The 27089-nt window shown below is 42.1% G+C and overlaps 2 protein-coding genes across 2 annotated transcripts in view; both read left to right on the top strand.

The window, feature by feature from the left end:
* Positions 1-605: 605 nt before the first annotated feature.
* Positions 606-3992, top strand: RPS16 (ribosomal protein S16). Its single transcript, XM_075428395.1, has 6 exons — positions 606-706; positions 797-852; positions 1510-1611; positions 2375-2471; positions 3612-3659; positions 3795-3992. Exons 2-6 carry the CDS (start codon positions 805-807, stop codon positions 3938-3940), a joined length of 441 nt encoding a protein of 146 aa, XP_075284510.1. The 5' UTR covers positions 606-706; positions 797-804; the 3' UTR covers positions 3941-3992.
* A 6000-nt stretch (positions 3993-9992) lies between these two features.
* Positions 9993-27089, top strand: part of OTOGL (otogelin like) — a 99638-nt gene continuing 82541 nt past the window's right edge. Inside the window, exons 1-10 of the mRNA XM_075429554.1 lie at positions 9993-10071; positions 11049-11088; positions 12180-12228; positions 14397-14457; positions 16150-16248; positions 16947-17101; positions 20334-20455; positions 21647-21852; positions 25574-25704; positions 26313-26419. Of these exons, the coding sequence (XP_075285669.1) occupies positions 9993-10071; positions 11049-11088; positions 12180-12228; positions 14397-14457; positions 16150-16248; positions 16947-17101; positions 20334-20455; positions 21647-21852; positions 25574-25704; positions 26313-26419 (1049 nt within the window). The remainder of the gene's footprint in view (positions 10072-11048; positions 11089-12179; positions 12229-14396; positions 14458-16149; positions 16249-16946; positions 17102-20333; positions 20456-21646; positions 21853-25573; positions 25705-26312; positions 26420-27089) is intronic.

Here is a 27089-nt window from a genome sequence, read left to right as displayed (position 1 = left end):
TATTCCTGCATCGCAAGGAGGTCTGCAGAGCGACTGTAAGCCTTTCGGGGAAGGCATCGTTTTGCTGCCTTTACACCAGCAGCCCGGCCGGGTTCTGCTGGTCACCGGGCCCCTTAAGAGCCGGTGCGCTGAGGGGTCATTCAGCAACTTAAGAAAAAGCCTCTGTCAGGCTGCGCAACCTCTCCATCCTCCTCACGATACCCTTCGAGCTGCTGCGACCCACCCCCCCCCCCCCCCCCCCACCTCGCCCCGGGGCGGGGGGTGGAGGGGGGGGGAGCGCGAAGCCGCCATCGCCAAGCGCGGGCGGCAGCAGCTGGCTCCTGCGAGGGGGGGTCGGGGTCCAGCCCCTGCCCGGCGCTGACGGCGCCTGACGGGACTTTCGGAACAACAAAACGCGGGGTGACCACAAGCCACGGCGCCGAGGCCCAGAGCCGTACGCAAGGCCCGACCCCCGCCGTCAGAGCCTCCCCGGTCGGCCGCGCAGCCCCGCCAGGGCCGAGGGACTGCCGGTAACAGCAAGCGCGCACATCCACCCGCCTCCCCGCCCAGCTCGGGCTGCCGTAAAGCGCGGCCGTAAGGGGGAGGGGTGAACGGGAGCTCTGTCGCGCTGTCGGAAGGCGGCGTCGCGCTTTGCGGCCCGGCTGCCCCTGAGAAGAGGCTGGGAAGCCCCGTTCGGCCTTTTCCCGGTGCCGCCGCTGAGGGGAGGGTGAGCGTCCGGGGGGTTCCGGCCTCCTCCGCCCCGCTGCCGCCCTCTCTCCGGCCGCGCTGACGCCGCCTCCTTCCCCCTCTCTTGCAGGAGCAGCCATGCCGGCCAAGGGCCCCTTGCAGAGCGTCCAGGTCTTCGGGCGGAAGGTGAGGCCGGGGCGCCGCGGCCCGCTCCGTCGGCTCCTCGCTCCCGGGCTGGGCCGCGCCCTCCGGCCCAGCGCGCTTGGTGTCTCGTCCCGCCGCCCCGGCTCCTCGGCGGGGCCGTGTGGCGGGGCCGGCCCGCGGCGGCGAGGCCCTGCCGGCAGCTCCACGTGTCCGGGGCCAGGCGGGGACAGGGCTTCGCTCTCTCGGGGAGCGGGCGCCGGCCCTCCGCGCCGGAGCTCTGTTCCCGCGCTCCCGGGGACGGCCGTCCGCAGGTCGGAGGGGCCTGGCTCCTCGTTGGTGGTGTCCTACGGCCGTGAGGGGGGGTGGTGGGAAGGTACCATGCGCGCCGCTGGGGTCCAGCGGCTCGGCTGATCCCGGGTAAGGGGCTCTCGTGGGGAAACGAGCCACAGAAATACCGGGTTGCTGAATGGAGAGGGTAGCTTTCCCTCATTCATTACTAAATCTTATGTAACATAACTATAAACTAAATATGATTTTAGTAAGACGGTTGCCTTAACGCTTTGAGTCAATACTTGAGAATGTCAGGAGTGGTACTGTTTGGTTTAGTGCGAGTTGTTAATCTTGGTCATAAATAGAAATTAATTTCATGCCACTACTGCCAAAATGAAATGTTGTACTAATGCACATTTGGATTTTTAGAAAACAGCAACAGCTGTTGCCCACTGCAAGAGAGGCAATGGCCTCATTAAAGTGAATGGAAGACCTCTGGAAATGATTGAGCCCAGAACTCTGCAGTATAAAGTAAGCATCCACCGAGCCTCGTCCCCTTTGGATGTTAAAATACCTGTATTGACTTGGGGTTGGAGAAGAGTTGCTTGCCTTACTGACAGTACTGCATTTTTTTGTTGTGTGTTACCTGATTACCTGAAATGTAGACGCTGTTACGAGAATCCAAAAGCTGTCCTGTGATTGGGTTGTTGGAAAGGGTGGGATTTTTGCTTGACTGGATTCATGTATGTTGATGTAATTACGTGAAGTATTTTTAGCACTTCATATCTATTTTTTAAATTGAGATGGGTGACTTAAAACCTTTTCTAAAATATTGTTTAGGGCTTGACAAAGTAGCTGTTTGAACGCTGCTGAGAGAATCTAAAACTGACTAGATAACTCTAAAGTCTAATAAATACTGGAAAAAATCACCCACAAATTACTTCAGATCTTCAGTTTTAATACACTTGATGTATTTTCCTAACGTAGTTAGGGCATTCTACTTAAACTGTTCCCTTGCTCTTAATACGTCATTGCATATGCTTTGCTATGAAGATTTCTGAAACTTAAAAAAAATTAAATAAATGCAATATTTCAGCAAGCTTATTTTATAACAACACTAGTAGACGTCAAAGAACTCTGCAAGAGGTGTACTTAATTTGGGGGTGTACTTGTAAAATCAAGGCTCCATTTTTCAGAACATAAAATAACTTCACATCTGGTAAACCTATTACAAGCTCTAATCCTTGTTATTTCTGATCACAAATGAATTTTCTTTCTGTGTTTTGTTTCCCAGCTGCTTGAACCTGTCCTCCTCCTGGGGAAGGAACGGTTTGCTGGTGTTGACATCAGAGTCCGTGTGAAGGGTGGTGGCCACGTAGCACAAATCTACGGTATGATTTTTGGGCGGTCTCCGATGTGGGCTAGAACATGTCAAGCCACATATTTCAGAGGCTACAGTTTAGTATAGTAACTTGTGCATCTCAATGTTCTATTTCTTTTTCCGCTGTGCAGATGCAGTTTTTGATAAGGGCTTGTTGGTTATATTTTATGTGCAAAGCTGTAACATTGAGAGTAAGTTGAATGAAGTAAATTGATGACATTTTGAGGAAATAAGAGGAAACAATCTGTGTCTTAGTCTGACAGGACAGGTCAAGTGCAGATGAGCACCGAGATTTTGGGAGGGGGAAAAAGGGGATTTGTCATTAGAAATTATGTTTTTAGTTGTGAATTTCCATGTTGTTTGGGAGCATCTTTCAGCTGACCTGCAGAGCTAGGCAGATTTTTAGGACTGAGAACATACTTGTGTTACCTGTTGATAGAGTTGCTCTTTACAAATGATAGATTTATTCTGGTGTTTCGGTGTGGCTGTAGGTTAGTGAAGTGGAGCTGAAGCTGCATAAAGAGCAGAGACATGCTTCAGTCTCAAAATGGATTGCATTCATTTTTCAGAAAATTGAGGTTTTCATCAAAGTGCTGATCTTGATGTTCTGACAGAGAACAGCCTAACAACGTCATTACAGTTACGCCCATACTCCTGGTTTGAGTTCTGATGACTGTGTTACTATGCTGCAGGCTTGTTTTACTGAGGTGTGCTAGAAGAACGGCTCATCCCGTCCTGTTGTCCCTTTCGCCTCCTTAGTCCTTGAACACGCTGATCAACTTTTGTCGTTGTTGGAAAGTAGAGACATTTCAGAGAACTGTGTTCCTAAGGATTTTGAACGTTGACTGCTTGTAGGTAGAAGATGAACCGACATTAGTACTTGGGAGAGAAGGTGATCAAGACTGCCCTTGTTACAGTTCCTTGGCTAGCTGGCAGTTGTCAAATCAACAGATGAACTGTGGATGGCATCTTGGCACAGGTTTCTTCAGATCTGCCGAAGTAGAGGGTCACGTGGAGTATGTGGGAGGGGACATTAAGGAGGGAAAGGACAATTTGGCAGAAAATAAGATGGCAGGTTTCTCAGTTAACTGGCACTTCAAGTTTTAAATATATTTGCAATCCTTACTGATCCATTATCTTTTTTTAACAGCTATCCGTCAAGCTATTTCCAAAGCGCTGGTGGCTTACTATCAAAAATGTAAGTCGTTTTGATTGTTGTATTACCCCTAAGTGTGGAAATGTATGGCTTCTGGTAGTTTTGGTGCAAAAATTGTTTATATGGATTTGTTGCATGTGAAACTTTTTAAACTGAAGATTATTTTTTTTTTAACAGATGTTGATGAAGCTTCCAAGAAAGAGATCAAGGATATTCTAATCCAGTATGATAGGACTCTGCTGGTAGCAGATCCTCGCCGTTGTGAATCCAAGAAATTTGGAGGACCTGGTGCTCGTGCGCGCTACCAGAAGTCTTACCGTTAAAATTGTTCCACAGTCATATGACAGTCAATAAACATAAAGAGAATTTGATAAATTTTATGTTTCTAAATTGTGTTTTTCTGTGTGGGTAAACAGATTTTTTTTTACTGCGTATTAACTTGAAATTGCTACACAAATTGGTTAGTGTTAAAGTAGAATCGGGGCTATTGGCAGTTCTCTTTTATCCATTCATAGTAAGTAAGTCTAGATAAATAGGGTCTTGGGAATAACGAAAAGCTTTCTGCTGTTGGTCAGTGTGTGGTTATCAGACCATAAAGAGGCCTTACATCCTATTTTTTTTGTGGGTATGTGCAACAGTGTAGCAGTTCATTAAAGCAGAGTTCAGTCTTTGCTTTTCTGGTGACTCTGAACAAATACAGACCTCTTCTGGTACCTGGATGGCCACTCTTCATGGTGGTGTGAACCAGCGTGAGTAGTCCATGTGAAAAATGTCTGTCTCAGCATGGTTGCAGACTTGGTCCATAATGCATGTGAGCGTGGATCTGACTCCTAGCTGGTAACTTCTGTATTTTGTGTTATGCTTTAGCATGCCGTCCCAGTGTAATGCAGCGCATGCACTTCAGCACTGGCAGCTCACGCTCTTGCAAAGGACTTCTGTTTTCCTGGTATATTCACCTGGAATACCACACTTAGAATGACGTTCCAAACACCACCACGGCGTATTAGATGGCAGTGAGTATTGTCTGCCATTATATGGCAACAAGTATTGTCTGCATGTTAGTGCTTGTTGAGTGGCAGGGAATTCACCCCACTGAGGATAACTGCCTCGACAGAGTGCTAAGGTGGGTATTCAGGCAGCTGTTCGGAAGTTTGGATTTAAAGTTTGTGTTGTCAAAACCAAAGTAATTACAGGGGCAGGGGAGGGAGGTTTACTGAACTCTTGCCATGCCGGATAATACAGAGGCAGAGTTCTCTGAATTAGTGTGTATAAATGTAGAAAGCTTTTTTTAAAAAGAAACAAATACTAATCCCCATATATTCTGTTTCAAAATAGTTTTTTGTAAAATGTAAAAAGAATTTTGTGTTACAAATAAGATTGGGTGTAAATGATTCATCCTTCAATCACATACTCACACAGTACAAGCCCAGAAGGACGTAGACCTGGAGAACATTACATGATTTCATGAGGAAAAAAAAAAGAGCACTCCCTTTGGAAGCCAGACAATTGCTTATGTTATGAGCTGGGTGAGGCAATCTGAAGGCCTTAGGGGAGTAAGTGGAAAAACCTGGAGCTGAAAATATGACACTAATTTTCAAAGATCTATCTAGGGGATGTGTGTAACAAATGAGAAGAAATGCTAGAGAAGTTCCAGTTTTTCATACGTTGAAGATTTTTGTTCCAGAAGCGATCTCCCAGGGGCAAAAAAGAAGAGGAAAATTCTGGGTAAGACACACGATGTGCCAGCAAAAGGCTGTTGGAAAGGCTAGTTCTGTCCCTGGGGAGAGGCACAAGTAACTGAGCGAGGCCTTGGCTACAAGCTGACCCGACAGGCACGGGCACGGCGCTGGACTGTTGTTTCCTGAGCTTGGAAACCAGTTTGGAGAGGAACTGGAAGAAGCATTGGAGATGAAGCAGCTGAGAGCCGAGCTGCTGCTGTACTGCTCTCGAAGCCTGGTATTCCTGTATCTGTTGTACACTTGCACGCCAATGCTGAAATTGTAGGAGCACCTTGATACCTGAGGTTTTTGTTGGGCTTTCTATTAATGTGGCGTTTATTCTCTCACTGGTTTAATAGTAGGTCATTTCAGCAAGTTAAACCAGCTTCCTTTGTGAGTTGGGTTGGGGAATTGGAAAGAATAGGGCAATTCTGCCTTTTTATTCTAGTTAGGAAAATAAGTGCTCGTTGCTATTTATAAATACTAATATTTGTTATGATGTCTCTTTGCTTTTTCTGTAGCAAGGCATTTAAGGCATCTTCACTGAAGTGTAGTTATTCAAGAGTTAAACGTGTAACTTGAACAAGTTCCTTCTGAAAAGGAATTCTCCATCCATCTCCCATTTTAGCTGTCAGCATCTGCCACAAAATACTGAGTTACATGACCTGAATAAAACACCCTTATTCAAACCCCTCACACTCCCATTGAAGTGGAGGGGGCTGTTGTACATTCTATCGCCAATTTACATACCAGGATTTTTTGTGTTACGCTAAGCAAATGGGATATTCTATTCCAGACGCTTTCTGTCTCTTTGGCAAGGTGCATGATTTGCTTTTCCCAGTCCCCCCTTTCTGCACCATCAGATCTGACCTGTTTCTTGTCCAGTGGGTTCTTGAGAGTTTCTAACTTTTAGTAGAGTTGCTCATGAATTACTCTAGATCTTGGGCTGCTGAAAACTGTGATGTTCTGCCTCCTAGCCTGGCTTTCTAAGGGAAAGATGCTTATGCAGGGCTAACTTCAAATGTGCTTACTTGGATTCCTATGAGTTTTGTGGAAACTGGCATCTTGATAGATGTTAATGAGCTTCAGCTGAGGAAAAATAAGCCTTTTAGTTGTTTGGCTCCTGTGGTGACTGAAAAGCAACGGCTCACTCATTGCTTAGGAAATGTGTGCTGGCCTGCCAGTTGGCACATACGTATGCTGTGCCGCGGCTTGTCCAAAACTGATTCTTGCCTGGCTGTTAGAGCAGTCAGATGCAAAGTTACCGTGGTGTGAAAGTGAGGGAGGCCGGGGCAGATGCAACACCTGATGCTTGTAGCCTTAAGGGTGGATTTCACAGTTATGAGGAAACATGATGTTTCAGTTTTTCTGCCCACAGAACAGCTTGTAACAATTGAGGATTTTTGTTTTGCCGTTCTTTTACGGAGAGGCTGAAAATAAAACTCATGTTGCTACTAATATATCCAGAGATGATATCTGCATGTCATTTCTTCAACTAGAAGGCTCTTAGCATAATAAAAATGCTTTCTGAACTGAACTCTGATCCTATAAAAATGCCACGTTAATCCTGTAGAGTGATGTCATTCCCACAGACTTGATTTCTAAATGAGAAACGTCCATGGAATTGGGCTGGTGTCTGCCTGGGTGGCCTAAGAGTTTTATGCTAAATGGCTACTTACTCATCACCCGCTAGAGGGCTTAACTTCATTGGGGAAGTGTAACTACTGTGAAGGTTGAAGGTGTCAGGAGAAAACCTGTTCATAAAAATGTTTCCCTTCCTGATGTCCTGGTTCTGCAGGGATGGCAATCAAGCTCTTGTCATTGAGCATCCGCTCTGACCAGAGACACGCTTCCAGAGAGAAATAGTGACGGTTCGATCTTCGTGCCTCTAGCGAGATTCTTGAGCATCTGTGGGGGTGGTGCTTGGAAAAGAAGAAATGCCTCAAACCTCCCATCGTCCAGCTCTTTCAACAGTTTCACTGATGCTAGTCCTTAGGAAGAGCAGGTGCATGCATCAAAATGTGGCCCCACTTGAGTTAAAAATACCAGTGAAATGAAGGCTGGGGTGCAAGTTCTAGAAAGTACCATGTTTTGCTAATGATGACAATGGATTCAATTCCAAGCCAGGGCAAGCTTGTACCTGTGGTACTGCAGGCGGTTATTTTCTCACCCATTCTTTATAATCCTCATAAACTGTGTAACCTGTGCATAAAATGAAGTCTTCTCAAATTATGTTGGAAAATTTGGGGCAAATTAATTTTGGCTGTAATATACAAATATATTAACATTGAAATGTTTAAATTTTATTTTTAAAGAAAAATCTGTAACTTAAAAAGTAACACTAGCATTTTTTAAGTATGGACCAGTGTTCTGTATCGTGGTTGTTTTCTTATAAAAGTGATAATTTTTTAATGCATTTTTTCTATTCAAGTTTTTAAGAAGTCCCAATCTGTGAATATTCTACTACTTGTGCAGATAACGTATGTCGTTGCCTCGATATAATTTGATTAATGTTTATTTAATCTTTTTCTTAATATAGTTCTCTGAGTTACAGTTCAGCATACTTGGCTGAATAATTCTTTTTCCTTATTAGCTGACTTCTTTTCATCTGCTTGGGACTGTGCTGTTTCCTACCTTGCCTTGCGCAGAGGTATCCAGACCTAATGAAGCCTATTGCTCCAACTCTTACAAAGACTCTTTGCAGCTGATGAGGCTTGGCCTACTTTTTAGAAGTTAACAACTGTGAAATACTAACTTTGCTATAGAAAAGTTAAAAAAAAGGCTATTTTTGATAGTTTCTGTTAAACCAGTTCATCTAAATTAATGGAAAGATGTGAAGATGCATATGGAGCATGGTGTGAAATATGGTCTTGAGGAAGGGAAGAATCTCAGATCAGATTTCTCAGAAGAGTTTGAAAGAGTTTCTAAACCAGACTTAGCTTGAAAGTAAGATAGCACAGAGACTGGTAATGGAATTTGGAAGCTCTAATGCTTGGATTCACCTCACCTTGAGAGCAACCTAAGGCATTGTCCTTTAAGAGTAGGTTTATGAGAGGGTGAAATGTTGAGTAGCCTCTGCCACTTGCTATAAGATAGGCACCCACATAACAGTTCACAGTCTGTGACTGTGACTATATCAGTGTGTTAATTTGGATCAGGAGCTCACTTCTTGTGCTTCTGTTTGCAGTCTGGAGTTGGTTTGGATCACATGGAGCAGACAAAACTAAGATGGGAGATGAAGTCCAGCTGCAGATAAGCGGCCACTCCATGGGACCAGCCCATAGCTAGTCAGAAGTAAAAACAAAACCTCTTGAAATGTGAATTATGTGAATGTCAGCTTCTCGGATCCAACAGTAATAAAAATAATTCTTAAGAAATACTCCAAACACACTGTAGTGTTATAATACATATCAGTTTGCAATAAGTATCCTTGGGCCGCCAGTGATCCTGAACCTGCATGACTACTGTCGGCTGCTGTGTGGACACAGCGTTTTTGTCTTTGTCTGTGGTTGGAGAGGTTGAATGTTTTCCTTTGCCTTCTCTTCTAGTCCAGCTGGGGAGCAGCGAAGAGAAAGGGCTAGAAGAAATGATGGGACAACTTTTTACCTGGGAGAGGCCATCAGCTTCTACATTTTATTTTGGTCCAAACCCACCTTCTGTAGCATGCTCAGAGGGTCTCACAAAGCACATCCTAGGAAGAACAGAGGGTTAGGCAAGAGAGGCTTTGCAAAATAAAATGAGTGGTAGCAGTTTCAATTAGCATTGTATGAGTCTTTAAAACTGCGCTTCTTAATGATTCTGTTAATGTTAGGGTAAAGCAGGTAAGATTTTTCTATTTTAAAATATGATCACTTTTAATTTTGGTGAAATGATATTTTTATGTTTTCATGGAAATTAGGAGCAAAACCTGTTGGCCCTGTTGACTTCTTTCTCCTTTTTGCCTGTATGACATTTTCATAATACATTTTATTAAAAGCAAAATAGAATTATCCCCTGGGAAGCCTTCTTTTTTGATATACGCAAACTGTACACAAATGTATCAAATATTCCTAAAAATCCAGGTGTATAATTTAATGCAAGTTCATGTCTCTCCTTTTAGAACAGATAAAGAACATCAATATGTTAATCTCTAAAACCATCTGGCTATAATTTATACAGTAGCGTCACTGCAGGGTCTTGCAAAAATGTTTCACTGTGATAAGCAGTAAAGGGCAGGGCTGAGCACAAGCCTCAAAGCACACAAAGGTGTGTGACGACTGAAGGAACTCTCCAACCGTCATGACACGGCAACGTTTCTCTGCCATTGTCTGGTATGTTATAAAGGGCCGATTCAATTCACCAGGGGAGTAATACTTGCAGGTCTAGTGAAAGTGTAACTAATACAGACTCTGCTGAGGAGTCACCGTGCATTGCTAACGAGAGACATGCAGCCAGAAAGTTGTGTGCAACACTTGCAAAGCTCCTGAAGCTGTATGTAGCTACCAAGCTTGATGTCTCCTCCTCTTTTCGTTTTTTGCATTGCATTATTTAAAATAATGCATCCAACTATCTAACTTTTAAAGGATTTAAACACACCATAGAAATACATAGTTCTAAGATGCCATCGTAATCAAAGCCATTAAATTGGATAAATTTCCTATTACTAACTTATACTAAAATGAACATCGTGGGAAAGCTCAGTTTAATGATACCATGGAGTATATTCTTGTTTCATTCATTGCTGTCCTCTTTGCAAGGTAAGAACTTTATTCCATTTTTGTAGTAATACTAACTTTAAAATAGTTTTTTGCTGAATATGTTAATATTACAGCTCCTTCTTTTTCTGTCATTATAGAGCATTTTTTTGACCCTTGCTGGAATTCATAAATAAAAAAGTTTTTTTAACACAGGTGAAAAACTAGATATCACCATTTTCTTTCACAGGTGTAGAAACTAAAATAGTACTTTTTTTGACAAAAAGATGCATTTTTGTGTCTGAATTTGTTACAAAACAATTATTTATGAATGAAATTCAAGATTCTTGGCTTTCTTGCCATTATTGCTAGATGAGTAAACATCTAATCATTTTCAATGGGGTATGATTCTGTTTGACCAGACTGCACCTGCAGTTGATTTAAGCATTTTTAGACTGCTAGGGTAAATAATCGCTCTTCTGGTTATAGAAATGATCCTATTTTCTATGTAATGCAAATGGATATTATAAATAGTTTTCTTGCAGTAATTTTAAAGATTTCTAAGGCAATATGAGAAAGAAAGGTGTTGGCTGGTTTGTTTGTTTTAAAGCATGGACTCCAGACCATTTTAAATTATTTACAGCTGAGTCTTACAAGTAACATTCAGAAAATGATTATAGGTAACCACTCTAGAAGTTTAATTCTGGAAAGCTCTGAGCACCTCTTGTGTTCTGTCAGTTTTGTTCTAAGCCTCTGAAGAACTATGAACACTGCAATTTCATGGTAGCATGCACCAGAACTGAGACCATGGAAACTTGCAGGTGATGAATATTTGAGACAATCAAACTCTCAGGAAGCAAAACACATAGTGCTAATCCCTTGGGAAGAGAAAAAGTTTGTGTAAAGATGGTCTGGAAAACTTAGGATCATTAAAGCACAAAATTTAATAGTCTTGTTTTAAACTTGACAAACTATTGTTTGCTAAGTGCAGAGTGAGGATGTAGAAAAACTATTTAACTTGATGACTTTTTAATCTACAGGATCTTATTGCAAGCTTTCTCTTTTGAGAAGAACTTCAAGGTAAATTTTTATTCCTTATTTGTCAAGTCCTACAAACAGAATAAGAATGACTAAGTGTGATGCAGTGCAAGTTAGAAAGTAAAATATAGCTTTGAATTCGACATGTATAATGTCATGTACGTGCACGTTGGATGTAAAACACACTTTCAGAATGTTTACAACTGTTTTCAAAGAATTTACATAAGGGCATGGGTCCTTTGTTTGAAAAATGAAGGTCGTTATGAAAAATGATACTGCTATGGTCTTGAGAAAGCTTAGAGGAATAATGGAATAAAACCAGGATGAGATCATGATTTTGTGACTGGAAAAATACATTAAATGAGTATCCTTCTACAGTTTTAATTGCATGATAAAATCCTAGCTTCTATTTGAAGCACAGAAAAGTAAGGTCTACACAGCCTTAAAATAAACATTTTCAAAACAAGTTTTCATGTAGAAGCTGAAATCCAAACAAAACCGAAACTAGGGAATGTTCCTGATCCCATTGAATTAAATGGGAACTATGCCATCAATTTCAATGGAAGCATCCAGTCGGACATAGCTTTGGATGTCTAATGACCTCCAACACATCTAGCGAACACACATGCCCGTCAAATGATATGCCATCCTGGACTGTTGATAAAACTAAGTATGTTTGATAGTTTGATGCGCTTGTTTCTAAACTTCATCACAAATTTAAGTCAGCTACAGCTGGAGAGTCATCTCTTGCTATTAAAAGTACCATCACAGTATATTCAAACAACACTTGCGGGACTTGCAGCCACTCGCACACAGCGTCAAGTAAATATGAAGCTGCTTTACAATTTTGTATCCTGTCACCTAAGCCTATTGTGCCTATTTACATCTCCCCACAAGCTCCAGGTACATCCCTGTCCAAGCAGAGATCGGAGTGCTGCCCAACTTGGTAAAATGAGACCATGAAAACCAAAAAGAGGAAAAAAAAGAAAATCACCTTTTTAAATGTTAACCCAAGAAAGACCTCTTTGATAAAGTGATGGTAATCAGAGAGAAACACTTCTCTCCGGGGAGCTGCTTATTCAGGTTGCTCCAGGGACCTTTGATTATACAAGATCCTTTTTGTTTTCTTCCAGAAATGAGTTTAATGCAACTCGACTGAAAAGAGATCTGGTAACAGCCGAGGTAGGTTATACCTCCAAAAGTGGGAGGGAGGGGAAAGCCTCCCCTCTTTTCCGCTCTGAGCCTTTGCTGTCCTTACAAAGGAGCCTTTGTGGGGAGAAGGGCCGTGGTAACAGGAGGACAGCGAGGAGGAGCAGCTGTTCCCTACCTGCTCACCCCCTGCCCGAGCCCGTGGCCTCATGCCTTCACTCCCACCCGACTCCCGAGCCGGCTGACGCACAGCAGGAGAAATAAACCCGTGACGCCTCTGTCTTTTGTGAGGGCAAACAGGGCGCCCGGGAAAGCTGCTAGTGTTCGGTGAGAGCCACAATGGCGGCGCCGCCGGCAAGGCTCCCCCCTGCACGTGGTGTGGTGGCAGCTCTGGCCCGGCCGTGGTTCCCACCGCCCTGGCGCTTGGTGGTGCATCCTGGCCACGTTGCGCTGAAATTTAATAGTAAACGGGGGAATCTTGTTCCCCCACTGGTACCTGTCTCAGGCTACAGAGCCCCAGCGAGGGCTATGACCCCGCTTGATGGGGGTAGGTGGGAAGCCCAAGGGGGTCCTTCCTCACGGCCTCACGGGGAGCCTGCAGCTGAGCCACAGGTGATTTCCTCTGAGTCCCTTTGAGCTCTATGTGCCTCCTGACCGACTCAGAAGGAGCTGGTGTGAAACGCTGCGCTGAGGTGAATCGAGCCTCTGAAGGAAATGGGACCTTGGGACGGACGGTGTCCCAGGAGGGCCCTCGGCAGGGAAGCGTGTTCACAGCAAGGACGCTCTACCTCCCCGAATAACGCGTGGGCCAAAAGCCACTTTCCTGAGGAGGATGGCTCAGGGTGACTATCAGGGGAAATGGAAATGGGTCTTGTTGCTCAGGGAGGGACAGGATCCTCTCCAGCTAGTGATGGGCTGTGGGGATCAGGAATAGTGTTGGTGTGGGGGCCTTCCAGGTGGTGATTTGATAGAGTCCATTTCAGGTTTAATTTTAGACAGATTGTGCTACTCGGATCCATCTCACAAAGTATTTCCAGTTGGAAAGGGGAAGTTTTTATGCCGCTGTAGGAGTCACTAGTGAGACTTAACCTAACCTGTTCCTTGCCCACTGACGGTCGCTTTGAAATCCATTAGTTCAAACTCCAGACACAGAGAATGACTGATGGCAGGAGGGAAGAAAGAAATTAGCTTACAAGCAAAGACTTAAACAATTTGTTTTCCCTAGTTGTGAAGCTGAAGGCTGGCGTATACATCTGTGGAGAGCACAGAAGGGTAACGGTTTTCTCACAGAACATCAGAGAGGGAATAAATAAAAAACACAGGCAAGAAGCGCTATTTAAGCAAAAGGGCCAAGCTTTATAGAACAAAAGGATTTAAACTGGCCATGAATAAATGTAAGAGGGAAATATTTAACTACCCAGCACTTCACCCTGGTCAACTTTCCAATCAAACTAGTGGGGGCAAAAACCCCGGAGTACTTTCAGCCTGGAATGAGATCAGCTCTTGGAAGGGCCAATGCGACTTGACGAGCTGCAATAGCAGAGCGCTGGGTCAGATCCAGTGCTTCCTTGTAGTCCGACGCTCCCCGGTTCCTAAACAAGATGGGAAGCAGATCAGGCAGATCCACCTCTTCTGTTTGAGATGGACTGGAATGCAGTTCTGAAGGATCTCTAGGAGGACATGAAATCCATCGTAGCTGGAGTGGCCATCGTGGGATGATCGGAGTGCAGCACACAGAGTGAGTTAGGGGAGAGGATGAAATGGAGGGATTTGGCATCTTTGAGCTCTCCAACTATTGGTATTTTACCAAAGTGAAAAGGGCAGGAGTGCTCTCTGTCCCCTTACTCTTCCTTCCAAACGTAAATGCAAAACCTCCCAGGTGGAGTCCCGCTGGTTCACTGGCACTGGAAGGCATAGAGAGGAGGCCAGCGGTGACCCCATAGTGCAGCTGTATCCTTCCCTATGCCCCCAAAAGCCGTGCTTCTCCTCCCTGCAGTGCTGGTTGCTGCAGTCACTGCCTTCCCCCCGGCCCAGGCTGCTGATCCCTGCTGCAGCACCCGCGGCTGTGCCGCGTGCTAGCCGAGATGCAAATTTCTGTGTTAACTGTCCCAACCCAATGTCAGGCTACAAGGTCTGAGGCTTGTATTGGCTCATTTGTAAAGCACAAACACTCTGGTTTTGCTTTTATGTTTCTCTGACAGATTCAAGCTGCCTCTCCTCAGTCACACCTTCATGGGGCCTTGACTCAGAGTCCGCCAGGAGGTCAGTGCTGTGCTGCTCACCCGCAGGTGGAGAGACGGTCCTGACAGTGCTGCCTTCCTGCCAGCTCTCCTGTGTTACCATGGGCTGGGGAAGCCCTCCACATTATCTCCCCTACAAAACCCTACCGTGTCTCATTTTCTCATTTTATCCATGTTAAATCATGGAAAATTCCTGTTAAAATTGTACTTTCAGAATAATGCGTTACAACCAAATCTGAACAGCTAAAGCAGGCAAGTATTTGATTTTTTTTTTAAAGTTTAGTTCCATTGCAATTTTTCTTTTCTGCCACTTTTTCTGGCCTTGGCAGAGGGAGTAAATATGTCTGAGAGGCATGTAACTGGTTGTGCAAAGGGACAAGGGTGCTCAGGCAATGAGCATGCGGTTGCCCCTGCATGGTTTTAAGCATTGTACAAACACGTAAAGCAGGTCCAAGTTATAGCGGCTGTTTTGCAGAAAAGTTCAGTGCATGTGATCGAACTTCGGTATCCTTCTTGGAAAATACTTATGCCTGTGTAGGTGCTTTCTGTTGTGTTTTTTGTATTACAATATATGTAATTTTACAGTTCACAATTCTAAAAACAACAAAGAAGTTTTCCACATTAGTGCCATTTTATAAACAGTATTTTCTGCTTTGTCGGCATTTTCAGAGTATCGGTGTATATTTGGAAAGCAATTCTTAAATGGAAAAATTTCAAAAGTAAGAATGGAAAGGACTTCTCACTGAAGGTTGATGTTCTTAATCATTGGTAACTTCTGTCTGCGCTTTACTGTAGAAGTCCCGTTTTGTTCCCATTTTACATCACTAGCAGCTTTACCATGGCTTCATGTGGAGTGGAAGGGCCTGTTTATTTCATTTACTTCCTGCATTTTGCAATGCTTTTCTAATCTCCGTAAGCAAGATTGTAAGCATTTGTAACTAGGATTTTAATCCTCCCCCAAGCAGGAAAGCAACTATCTGCAAAACCTGATGAAATTTTGCTTTGGGACTACACTTCATCTCGAGCTATGATTTAGACCCACCTCAGCGAATAGTTAGTAGATGACAGTGAGATCTTAGCTTCCAAACAGACTATAAAACCCTTTAATGAAACTGTTTTTGGAAACATTTGCTAATTATAACATAAAACAAGCCATTCCCATGGAATCTAAAGTCTCTGACTCCAGTCACCTCTTAAGCCGAAATAACCTTTTCACTGACTTTTTTTACCATGAAGGGAAGGTTATTTATAATTAGTTTTGACTCTGTAAATTATGTATTCTGGACTGTTCATAAGCTGAATGTGCCCTTTGCTGTAATGCTTAGAAGGGAGGAGCTGAACATATATATAAATTGTGCAGAATTTAGTAAATTAGAATAATCTGTGTCCTGTGTATTTCAAGATCAGCAGGACTGGAATTTGGTTTCTTTACATGGGAACTTGACCTTTTGTTTGCTGGGAGGAGGTTGACCTTTTGTTCCTTTGTTGGTTTACAAGTCTCAAACCAAATGAGAGAGAACCTTGCTTTCTCTCTTAACCAAGAAACACAAAGGGTAAAATGAAGTAAAAAAAGTAAAGACTGGAGATTGTTGCTGGTTAATTTTCTTAGCTAATATAGCTGCTTGTGATTTAATAATAAACAAATTTAATGTGCATCTCTCAGCTTGTTTGCAAAATACTGTATCTACTAAAAGGCTGCTATGCTTGCTGACAGGTTGGTGTCCTCAGGAGTGCCTTAACGGAGCAGGCTGCACAGAGGCAGGTGACTGTGACTGTCAGTTATTTCAGGCTCAAGGAAGCAGGTGCCAAATTGGTAAGTTCTGGGCCAAGGGAGTCAAGTTTCAGCTTGGAGTGAGATTTAAGGTGCAGGTTTTTAAATCAATACTGTTAACCATATATTTGTGATTCCTCTGTAGTAGGACTGTCATTCCACTAGTAGCTAAGAGGATTAAAATGATATGTGTTAGGGGTATGTACAGAGCAACATCAGGAGTGACTACATTTTAGCACCTGGGCTGTAATGATACATAGATACCACAACAGACGGATCATTGTATGGTACATCAGTAGCTAGCTAGCTTTCTCATACTTAGCTGAACAACCAAAAAGTCACTGCATTTTTCTAGCAAACAGTGACCTAATGTAAATAAAATTATCAACTGTTTCAATGCACTGGTTTCCGGAATCTGCTGTGTGTAGGGATCAACAAGGATTGTCTTCTAGGGTCTGCAGTAGACCTAAATCCATTGCCTCTAATTTGTTTATAATTAAAATATCTCCACTGAAGCAAATGAACAGCTTATGATGATCGCACGTGACTAAAACTGCAGCCTAAAGATTTAAAAAAATGTACTGACTTTATTAAAAGAAATGAGTTTATCTTTTGTCCTTGCTTTGTATTTCCTTTACAAGCTCTTATTTCCTTTCTGAGCTCTTACTTATGTAGACGCCTGTGACATCTGTCAACTTTTGATTGCTGTGCTTCTTGTAAACTCAGTATGTTTTCTCCAGTACCTAACACCGGTAAGGACCGAGATGGGATATGCAAATCATGGGGACAGTATCATTTTGAAACATTTGATGGCATCTACTACTACTTCCCGGGAAATTGTTCCTATATTTTTGCAAAAGACTGCAGTACTCCAGAACCCCAGTACACTGTTTGGGTAAGTATGTGAGCATATGCTAGAAATAACACACTGAGTATTCCTGTATTACAGGACTTCTTTTTAATCATAATTAAAATAAGTACAGAGACAATAAATGGATCAAACTGTTGCATTGCTTACTTAAATATAAAACTATGCTTCCGGAAAATGTCTAAGCCTATGTGCAGTAACTCAAAACACTGATGAAACGATAATCAACAGAGTCAGTATATTAAAAATAGTATTTCTTCCTCTGTCTATCCTGAAAAGGATCTCTGATCTCTCCTTTCTGAGAGCGAAAGTAGGTCTTAAAGCAGACCTTGCAAACTTCAATAAACTTTAGCTGTCAGACTGTATTAAAAAAAATAATTAAAAAATTGAGTTGCTGAGTAAAGTGCAAGCAGCTATCACCTGCCTGACAGCTGGCCACCTGCACGTTCTGGGCCCTGATTCCTTGGCATTCTATGGGGAGCTGCCCCCCTGGCCCACAGAAAACTCCGTCCCCTCTGGGGATTTGCATTCTAAATTTGGATTACCTCTGCATCATGCAGAGAAGATTAGCAGTTCAAAAGCCTCCATCTTGACCTATGTCTGGAAGGCACTCTTTTTAGTAATTTCCTCAAATTGCTGAGTATCCATGGTTAATGACTTGGGGTCAGGGAGAGTTCAAACCTATACCTTCTTCGAAGGAAGATGCCCTATTTATAAGGCTGTTGGTTACTGTGGGGAGAGGATACAAGCTCATTATGTTATTTTTCACACAATGATTGGAATTGGTGCTGACTGGGCAGGGGAGAGGGGACAAGAGGCGTCCTAATTCTGAGCCCTGGTCGTCAAAGTGCTCGCAGGAGCAAGGGCAGACCTTCTGATTTCTGCTCCAAGGACTAGTTTCTATTGACAAACACATGACCTCCTTTCCCCCCCAGACAGTAACATCTAGTGAAGACAAATCTGCCATTAAACCTGCCATTTCTAGTCACTCAGGTTATAGAGAGATGCTGTTACCTCTACCTTCCACAATTTCATTTTAATTCTCTGGATTCTGTGTGCAGCTATGATCTTTTAGGATTTTTCAAAAAATGCTGTAGCAAAGCCCAAGATTATATTAAAATCTAGAATCAACATTTCAGTGGGTTCCGTTTGATCTGGAAGGAGAGAAACTACCATTCAATTGCTGGAACAAATGTTATGTTTTTCTAAAAACTGAAAATGTTTACTCAGAAAAGTCGTAAGTAATATTGAAGCACTGCAGTCACTACAGGCTGGGCAATGAAGAGCCAAGAACCTTGCCAGATCCTCACATCATGGTCCTTCTGGCTTTAATAATCTACCTCTCTAGAGGAGAAGAAAACACAAGAATTTATTTGGTTTTCCTTGATTGTGTTTCTGTCTTGGGCCAGATTTACACAGAAACCATCTGTCAATACTAGTAACAGTTATGACGTCTATAATTATGATTATCTTTATACTTGTAAAAACCCTAATGATTTTCCTAGTTTGGTTTATTTCATTCAAAGAAAAACTAAACTGGTTTTGACTTCCAGGATTAAGTGTCAGTTTAGGAATATTAATTTGCGTATGTGTTAGCACTGTATATGTTTACCAACAGATCTTTTCTACAAAAACGATAGCTCTACTTACTTTTACAGCCTCCATTACTGCATTGGCAAAATGTTTCCTGATTACTAGTCTATTTAGCTTCACAGCACGGTCAAGTAAACTGGTAATGCAACTACCATCCTTCTCAGAGAACAGTGACACGCAGAGTCATAGGAGTCATATTTGAGCTATCTAAACTCTGTCTGCATTTTAATTTAAGTAATGATAGGTATCTAAGATTCACAACGCATTGCTCTGTCTCCTCAGTGGTGTCTAAAATCAGGTCACCAGCTTTTGAAGCACGGTAGTCTAGGACATCCCACAAGTTTGGGTGGCTCAGCCCCACCGAGATTAATGAAAGCTCTGGAAGTTTTGCTCAAGCCTTTGGAGTAGATATGTGCTTAGAACTCACTTAGACTACGTGAGTGTAATTCAAAAAGGTGTAGTAGTTAATTTGTTAGACCATACACACAGAAATTTGAAGACTTACATCCCTATCATCAGTCAGAGTAAATCTGACCCCACAGTTTTTAAATCCTGAGAGCACACCCCGGCCAACAAAAACTGTGTGGTCTTTGGGGACAAGGATCTTCCTGCAGGAGTTGTGCTCTGCCACGCTGAAGGCTGGGAATGCAAAGGAAGTCTGACTTCATGGGTACCCTCCTTTTTTTTCCAAACTATAAAAAGGAAGAGTGCTGGTTTATCATGCCTGTTCCAAGGTCTGATTATACATTTTTTATGTGAGATCTACTTCTCTACCATAAAACTACACATGCTGAGATAGGAGTCACATGTTTTTTTTAATTTCTGGAAGCATGCTTCTGAGATCCTCTCTCTAGTAGTAGGCAGTCACGGAAATTGCAGATTGCCAATAGCTGAGACACACAGTTTTGTAAATCTCTCTCTGGCTGACTGAAACTTGTATTTCCATTGCTGTGTTCAAAATCAAGAAGCTGATACGCAATTCAAACCAATACCCTTGCTCACTATGCTATATATGTACGATGGGGAGAGGCAGACTTCAGCAAAGCCTGCCCTTCTCTATTATCAAGGCTGGATAGCCAGTGTGAAACAGGTTTTGACAGATCCATGTAAGTTAGATGCTGGCAGTAATCTGCAGGATCATTCCAAAATCACAACAAATCCTGAGTGGTTCAGTAAGGCATGTTGTAGTTCAGCTGGTGCCAGTCTCAGCTGGCATGGAGAATGCTGGTATTATGCTGAGGTTTTCTATTGATTTGTACTCCTCTCTTACAGATCAGACCTCTAGAAACAGAGCAATAGGCGTGCCTCCTCAGTGCAAATAACAATCATCTCCTCTGTTGGCAGTTATAAGCTAGCTCATTACAGTGTCTCTGAAGTTCAACTGGGTAAAATACCTGAGTATCTCATCCAATATTTAAACCACTGTCTTGTGATGCTTTGTGCTATTAAAGAGTTGCTGTATTCCTCAGTAGTATTGGGTAGCACAAACTTCTAGTTTTGCATATCTTTGTGACTTTTTTATATTCTAAATATTTACATAAAAAGAGCTCTTTCAGTGATTGGTGCATAGAAATGCAAAATATCATATATCACTTTATGAAAAACTGCATGAAATTATTGAGAACAAACATTTATTCTTATTGCATGTATATTTTTTCTCTCTAAGGTTCATAACAGTCCTCACTGTTACGGTTCGGTATATTCTTGTCAGAGGTCTGTCAGCTTATTTTTTTCAAACCAAGAAGAAATAATCATTTCAGGACATGAAGTAAGAAAAGATGGAATCAGGTAAGTGTTCTAATGGTGGGTTTTAACATTTTATTTCAAATAGATAGCATGGAGTTTGGGGAATTGGTGCTTTTTGAACCAGTCAGAGAAAATAACTTGATATATATGTTTATTGATCCCTTGCTGTTCTGTATTGGGGCTGACAGCGCTCTAGTGTGAGCAGATGTAATGGTGCTGATGTAACACCTGAGTGAGGACAACATACACGCCCTGCATGAAACTTGTGTTCAGCTTCTCAGCTGTAACCTAACAATTACCCATCCCTACTTTGTATAGACAAAGTCTGCATCAGACAGCTCTAGCTAATCCTTGGTGCATCCTGATACCATTTTGAACAAGGCAGTCACTATTTATTCTTGGTAGCTATACTTAACGTAAGACATAATCTTCTTCTAGACTAGTATGAATTGGTTGAATCAAAGATCTTACATCCCCTTTGCCCCTTTGGGGCAAAAACTCCACAAAACATCTCTGAGGTACATCGAACACCCAGATTTACAATTTTGTTATAATAAAGAAAAAAGATGAGTGCAAGGCTATCATAAGTATGTTTTACTGGTTGATGAAGTACAGAAAATTTCACAGTTGTGAATGTGTTCTTGCCATCGCCTTTGATGTAATGCTGTAGCCATTAGTGCCTGAGACTGATAGCTACAGTGATACTGTTCATCCCAACAGAAGCAACTTTGGAAAATTAGGATTACATGCGTGCTGCAATATTATTGTCCAGTGGTCTTTGGCCAAAGGGGAAGATATATAGTATTTTGGTCAATAGTATTTTCTGTACTGTAAGTTTGCAGATGTCTAACCCAGCAATGACCCTGTGTCCAGAAGGGCTGCTGGTGGTCATAGTGTCACGTAGCTCCTTGTTCAATGCAGCATGCTCATGAAGTCATGCATTCCTCAATGTCCCCATGCTGGGCTTTGAAAATGAAGATTCATTATTCTTTCAGGCTTATAATTGGTACAGGTGATAGGCGTATAGAGCAGAAAAACATAAACTTTTGATGGTTGATATAGAGAAGTAAACAGAAGAAAGAATCATAAAAACATGACGAAGAATTGGATAGAAGTGACTGTATGCACCTGGAAAAAAGGGCTTAGTGAGTTAGGTGATGTTTTATGTGGCATGTTTCTAGCACTAACCTCATCTCATCTGAGACCTTTGAAGAAGGCTGTTTATTTTTCCAGATTAATTTTGCCTCAGACAGTTGGAAATGCTTTCCTTGAGAGACTGGCTGACTATATTCTGGTGAAGACTACCTTCGGTTTTTCTCTTGCTTGGGATGGAAACTCTGGTATTTATATTAAGCTGACAGAAGATCATAAGGGAAAACTGTGCGGCCTCTGTGGAAATTTTAATGGGAATAAATATGATGACCTGATACTGCAAAATAGTAAGTAAATAGCTTAGAAATGCACCCTTACCTTGTGTCAACATCTTCTATGTTCACTTTAAATATAATACTGTATAAAGGTAGAGTCTTGTTTCAGTTATTTTAGTAGAAAATTGAATATCTATTCCACTCTTCCTCATCATTAAAGATGCTAAGGGAAAAGGTCCTAGTTCAAGAAAGTATTTATATGTATGTTTAAGCCTTTTCTTGCTCAGTAGAGCACTTGGGTTATGTTTATCTTAGCTGATGAAAGTGCCTTCAACTAATAAATAAACAAATGCGTGTGGTTTTCTCTGTGTTTAAAGATGGAGGGAGAAGGAGAGAAGAGCCAAAATATTAATATTTGGAAAAAGAACCATGAGTCATTTTTTTATATGAGCATCATAAAAATGCTACTTGAAATATGTAAATTTCAAAGCTGTTGCCAGGGAGTTCCTTGTAGCTCTCTGTTGTTATGGTGTATTATGGACGTCTGACTACCCTGTAGGGTGAGGAGTTGCCCAATGCTGCGTCTGAGGAAGAGATGACTTGCTGAGCTGGTAGAATATTCTGTCGTCTATGTAGGGAATACTCTACAGCGACTTTTGTCCTACTTGCAACTAATGGGGAAAAAAAAGAACCCAAGTATGAGAATGAGGGATACTTTTCTCAGTCTCTCATAAAAACAAAGATAGGACTGTTTTACCATTAATTGCTGAGAGAATCCAGTCCCATGGCCCTGAATGTTCTTCAGTCACAAAAACTACCTCACTGCAACTTTTTTCCCCTCCTGATTTTCCCCCACTTTTTATGGTTGATAGCAGAGCTTTTTGACTAAGTGAAAGAAGATACAGTGTACCTATCTTTGTATAGCCTTTAAATATCTGCCAAATATAAATTTCTCATACATCTTCTGCCATGAGAGCAGGAAGTTCCCTGTCTCATGCATTAACTTTTGCACACCAGAATATAGTATGTTTAATAAGTAGTAAAAACTAGTGTTCTGTAATAATGGAGAAAAATGGACTTCTCTAAAAATTAGTAATTTCCATATCTTTAAATGTATTATCTGTTATAAAAGACTTCCAGCTCTTAGCTCTCTGAATTTCCAGAGCTACATTTCTTCAGTCATCATTTCTTCTAGCATTTTTCTTTATCAGAAATGATAATATTATTGTAGTATACAGTTGAAAGTGCTATGAATCATTTTAACCTTGAACCACTTGTATAACATGGTGCCTTGACTCTGTGCAAATACGAAGCACGAAGTTCTGATGTCTTCACAAGAATGGACTGCTAATTCAAATAACTTCTAAGTTGCAACATTTTCTAAGTGTTTCCATATCTTATATTTCATTTGGGATGATGATTTCTCTCCCCCAGCTAAACTACTGCTCCCAGTAGTGTAAGGGAAGCTCTTACATCTGTCCTGAGCATCCCAGAGTCTGAATGCTTTCTATGCTGACAGGCATGTAATACTCCATTTAAAAGCACAGTTTAAAAACAAACTCCTTTTCTGTTTCCTTATCTTCATCCTTAGTGGCAACTTTGTATTGCTTTAATACACAAGGCTGTATCTGCGTACACAACTGTTTAAAGGGCAGTGGTTTTATTTTGTGGTATTTTTTAAGGACTTAGAAATTTTTTTCAAGCCATGTTGAAATGTAAATAAAATATTTTGATGTTTTTGCAGGAACAGAGTTATGCCAACGGGTTTACCTTTAGATCAAACCCAGCTTTTTGTGTTTGGGAAGGGCTTTCTGCATAAACAATTATTCTGCCATAGAGGGAGAAATGTTTTAAGTCTCCCTGGCTCTTAAGTAAAATAGACTGGTGGTTAAGATCTTAACTGTATTTATTTGTGGAGATCCAAGTACAAATATCTGATTAGCGTGCTTTGGAACTTTCCACATTGCAGAGTGTCAAACCGTACATCTTGTGCTGGAAGAAGTTAGATTAAGTTTTGGATAGTAGAGGTCTGTGAAAAAAAATGTTGCTGATTTCATTTCAATACCCTCTCTCCTAACCATACATAGATATAGATAACTGTTGCATAGATAACAGAATCACACAGAATCACAGAATGTTCGGGGTTGGAAGGGACCTCTGTGGGTCATCTAGTCCAACCCCCCTGCCGAAGCAGGGTCACCTACAGCAGGCTGCACAGGACCTTGTCCAGGCGGGTCTTGAATATCTCCAGAGAAGGAGACTCCACAACGTCCCTGGGCAGCCTGTTCCAGTGCTCCGTCACCCTCAGAGGGAAGAAGTTCTTCCTCATGTTCAGACGGAACTTCCTGTGCCTCAGTTTGTGCCCATTGCCCCTTGTCCTGTCGCTGGGCACTACTGAAAAGAGCTTGGCCCCATCCTCCTGACACCCACCCTTCAGATATTTATAAGCATTTATTAGGTCCCCTCGCAGCCTTCTCTTCTTCAGGCTGAACAAGCCCAGCTCCCTCAGCCTCTCCTCGTAGGAGAGATGCTCCCGTCCCCTCACCATCCTTGTAGCCCTCCGCTGGACTCTCTCCAGTAGCTCTTCATCTTTCTTGAACTGGGGAGCCCAGAACTGGACACAGTACTCCAGATGAGGCCTCACCAGGGCAGTGTAGAGGGGAAGGAGAACCTCCCTCGACCTACTGGCCACACTCTTCTTGATGCACCCCAGGATCCCATTGGTCGTCTTGGCAGCCAGGGCACACTGCTGGCTCATGGTTAACCTGTCGTCCACCAGGACACCCAGGTCCCTCTCCGCAGAGCTGCTCTCCAGGAGGTCCACCCCAGGCCTGTACTGGTGCATGGGGTTGTTCCTCCCCAGGTGCAGGACCCTGCATTTGCCTTTGTTGAACCTCATCAGGTTCCTCTCTGCCCAACTTTCCAGCCTATCCAGGTCACGCTGAATGGCAGCACAGTCTTCCGGTGTGTCTGCCACTCCTCCCAGTTTGGTGTCATCAGCAAACTTGCTGAGGGTACATTCTAACTCTTCATCCAGGTCGTTGATGAAGAAGTTAAACAAGACTGGGCCCAGTACTGACCCCTGAGGGACACCACTAGTTACCAGCCTCCAACTAGACTCAAAATTACTGTAAGGTTCTTCAAGGTAGAAGGCATATACAATTTTTGACATACTTAAGTACATAGAGAAAAATGCAATACTTAGTTCTTGCTGTAAAAATATGGACATTTTGTGTCTGTTTCTTTACTGCTAACCTTCTTGTATGTTTGTGTATCTTCCTCAGCCTGTTGCCATGATTTCCACTCACGCATCTTGTTCATTAATTTTCCCATGCTTATGCTATGAAGAGAGCTGGGCATGTCGTGGTATGTTTGTTGTAGGGCTTTTCTACAGCAGGGCAAAAAGAGGGAGATAATAGTGCTAAATGACCTGATGGCATGATGAAAGCCTTAAACTGTTTTAAAGAAAACTATTTTTAATTAAGTATTCAATGCACTGCGCTTGTCCTTGTTTGAATAGTTGTTATAAAATTGTGAGTGATTGCACTTAAAAAACCCCAACGAAGACCTTGTCATATATTTTTTAATGTTTTCCTTTAAATATAGTATAAAATACTACCTGAAATTAAAAAAGAAAAATGACATTTTTCTACACCACCCATACTCTGCACTTATCCGTAACTGAGGTAATGAACACATTGAAAAATTAGCAGAAATTTCCAAGCTGTCTTTTGTGTTTGTGTTGACAATTTTTTTTTTTTCTCCTGGATCCTCTTCCAATGTTTTCATGCAGTCGGTGAATATACAGAAGACATTGCTGAATTTGCAAACAGCTGGGCTGTGCAGACCTCAGATGACATAGCTTGTGTACCTACTGCCTCAGATTTTTCCAGTCCTTGCTCAGCTGATGCAGAATCCACTGAGGTAAATTAATTGTGTTTTATATGCGTATAGTCTTAATCTTCACTGCCTGGTGATGGTACTAGAATGTAGCAATATACATCATGTTGAAAAAAAACTTAAATGCACAGAGGCTTTGAGAAAGAGAAGATTGAGATCAGGACTGTTGCTAGGGAATGTCTGGAGATCTTCAGATGTTTAGCTTAAAAGCACAAAGGCTCAGATGGGACTTGTGAAGGGGCACAGGTCTGCTGGCAGAGCTCTTCCTTGCTGCATTGAATTTGGATTCAGTTTCCAGTCCTGGCATCTTGGACTTAATTATTTTGAAAACAGTGTAATACTGCAGAAGTAACATGCTCAGCTCCTTCATTGACACAAAATGCTTTTTTTTGTCATTCCACACGCTTTTATCCCAGAGCTGGTTTAGTAGGAGCATGCAATCAAGCCAGCCTAGGCAGACAGGACAAATTTTAGGAAGAATAATACAGGAGACATAATAATAAGACTGTGAGATTCTCAAATTTTAATGGAGTTATAGAGGACCCTAGATTAAGGTAATAAAGCTAAAAAGAATGATGCTTGTTCAGAAAGTATTTGCTAACTGTTGTTTACTGATTCTCCTTCATGCGCAGGACATATTCTTCAAGTGCCAAATATTCCTGCAGTTTCCTTTTCTCAGCTGTCATGAAAGCATAGATCCGTATTCTTATATTTCTAGCTGCATGAATGATCTTTGTAGGTAAGACTGGAGTTCTTGTATATTTATTTTTAATGCATCATATGAATGCTCACTCTTTCATTTGAGACCCCCAGAGATGGGGTTTCTCAGTGGGTGATTTAGTGTGGAAATCAAGGGCATAGAACCAGCCTGCAAAGGCATTTTTGATTGCTAAAGGTTTACATGGATTCAAGGAAATACTAGACAAATGCATGGAAGAGGAATTTGTGGAGAATCACGAATGACAAAAAAGGAGCTGCTAATCACAAAAACCCTGAAACCTGTATTTGGAGGTCCTGAATCAAAAATCCACAGAGATGATACTAGGGGGAAATATCAAAGCTACTGGCGGAGCTGGACCATTTGTCTGACGGTTGGACCGTTTTTATGAGCAACCACTGTGGTTCAAATTAGCAGAAATTTTCAAAATTGTTTTGTTTATGTAAATTCAAAGTTGCCAAAAGAAATTCAACTCTCGTTAACTTTGGTTGGAGTTACACCTCCTCAGCTGCTGGCATTATATGCAACCTGTTATTTTTCCCTTGGCTCTCCAGATTCCTCTTTAGTTCTTGTCATTCAAGTTAAACTGGTGCCCCAGAGTATAAAAGAATAGATGACTGAGCAGTGTACCACTTCCTTTTTCATAGGGTTTTAAAACTATCAATTAATTTTCATAAATAGCAGGATTTTT

Source organism: Opisthocomus hoazin, chromosome 8, assembly GCF_030867145.1.
Source record: "Opisthocomus hoazin isolate bOpiHoa1 chromosome 8, bOpiHoa1.hap1, whole genome shotgun sequence".
NCBI classification, from domain to species: Eukaryota; Metazoa; Chordata; class Aves; order Opisthocomiformes; family Opisthocomidae; genus Opisthocomus; species Opisthocomus hoazin.
This window is presented reverse-complemented; position numbering and strand designations above follow the sequence as displayed.

What these genes read in the sequence shown, in the direction of transcription:
- RPS16 (XM_075428395.1), top strand. Translation starts at nt 805, where the DNA reads ATGCCGGCCAAGGGCCCCTTGCAGAGCGTCCAGGTCTTCGGGCGGAAG. An exon ending in TCCAGGTCTTCGGGCGGAAG is followed by an intron (nt 853 to 1,509) that starts GTGAGGCCGGGG and finishes TTGGATTTTTAG; the next exon opens with AAAACAGCAACAGCTGTTGC. An exon ending in CCAGAACTCTGCAGTATAAA is followed by an intron (nt 1,612 to 2,374) that starts GTAAGCATCCAC and finishes TTTGTTTCCCAG; the next exon opens with CTGCTTGAACCTGTCCTCCT.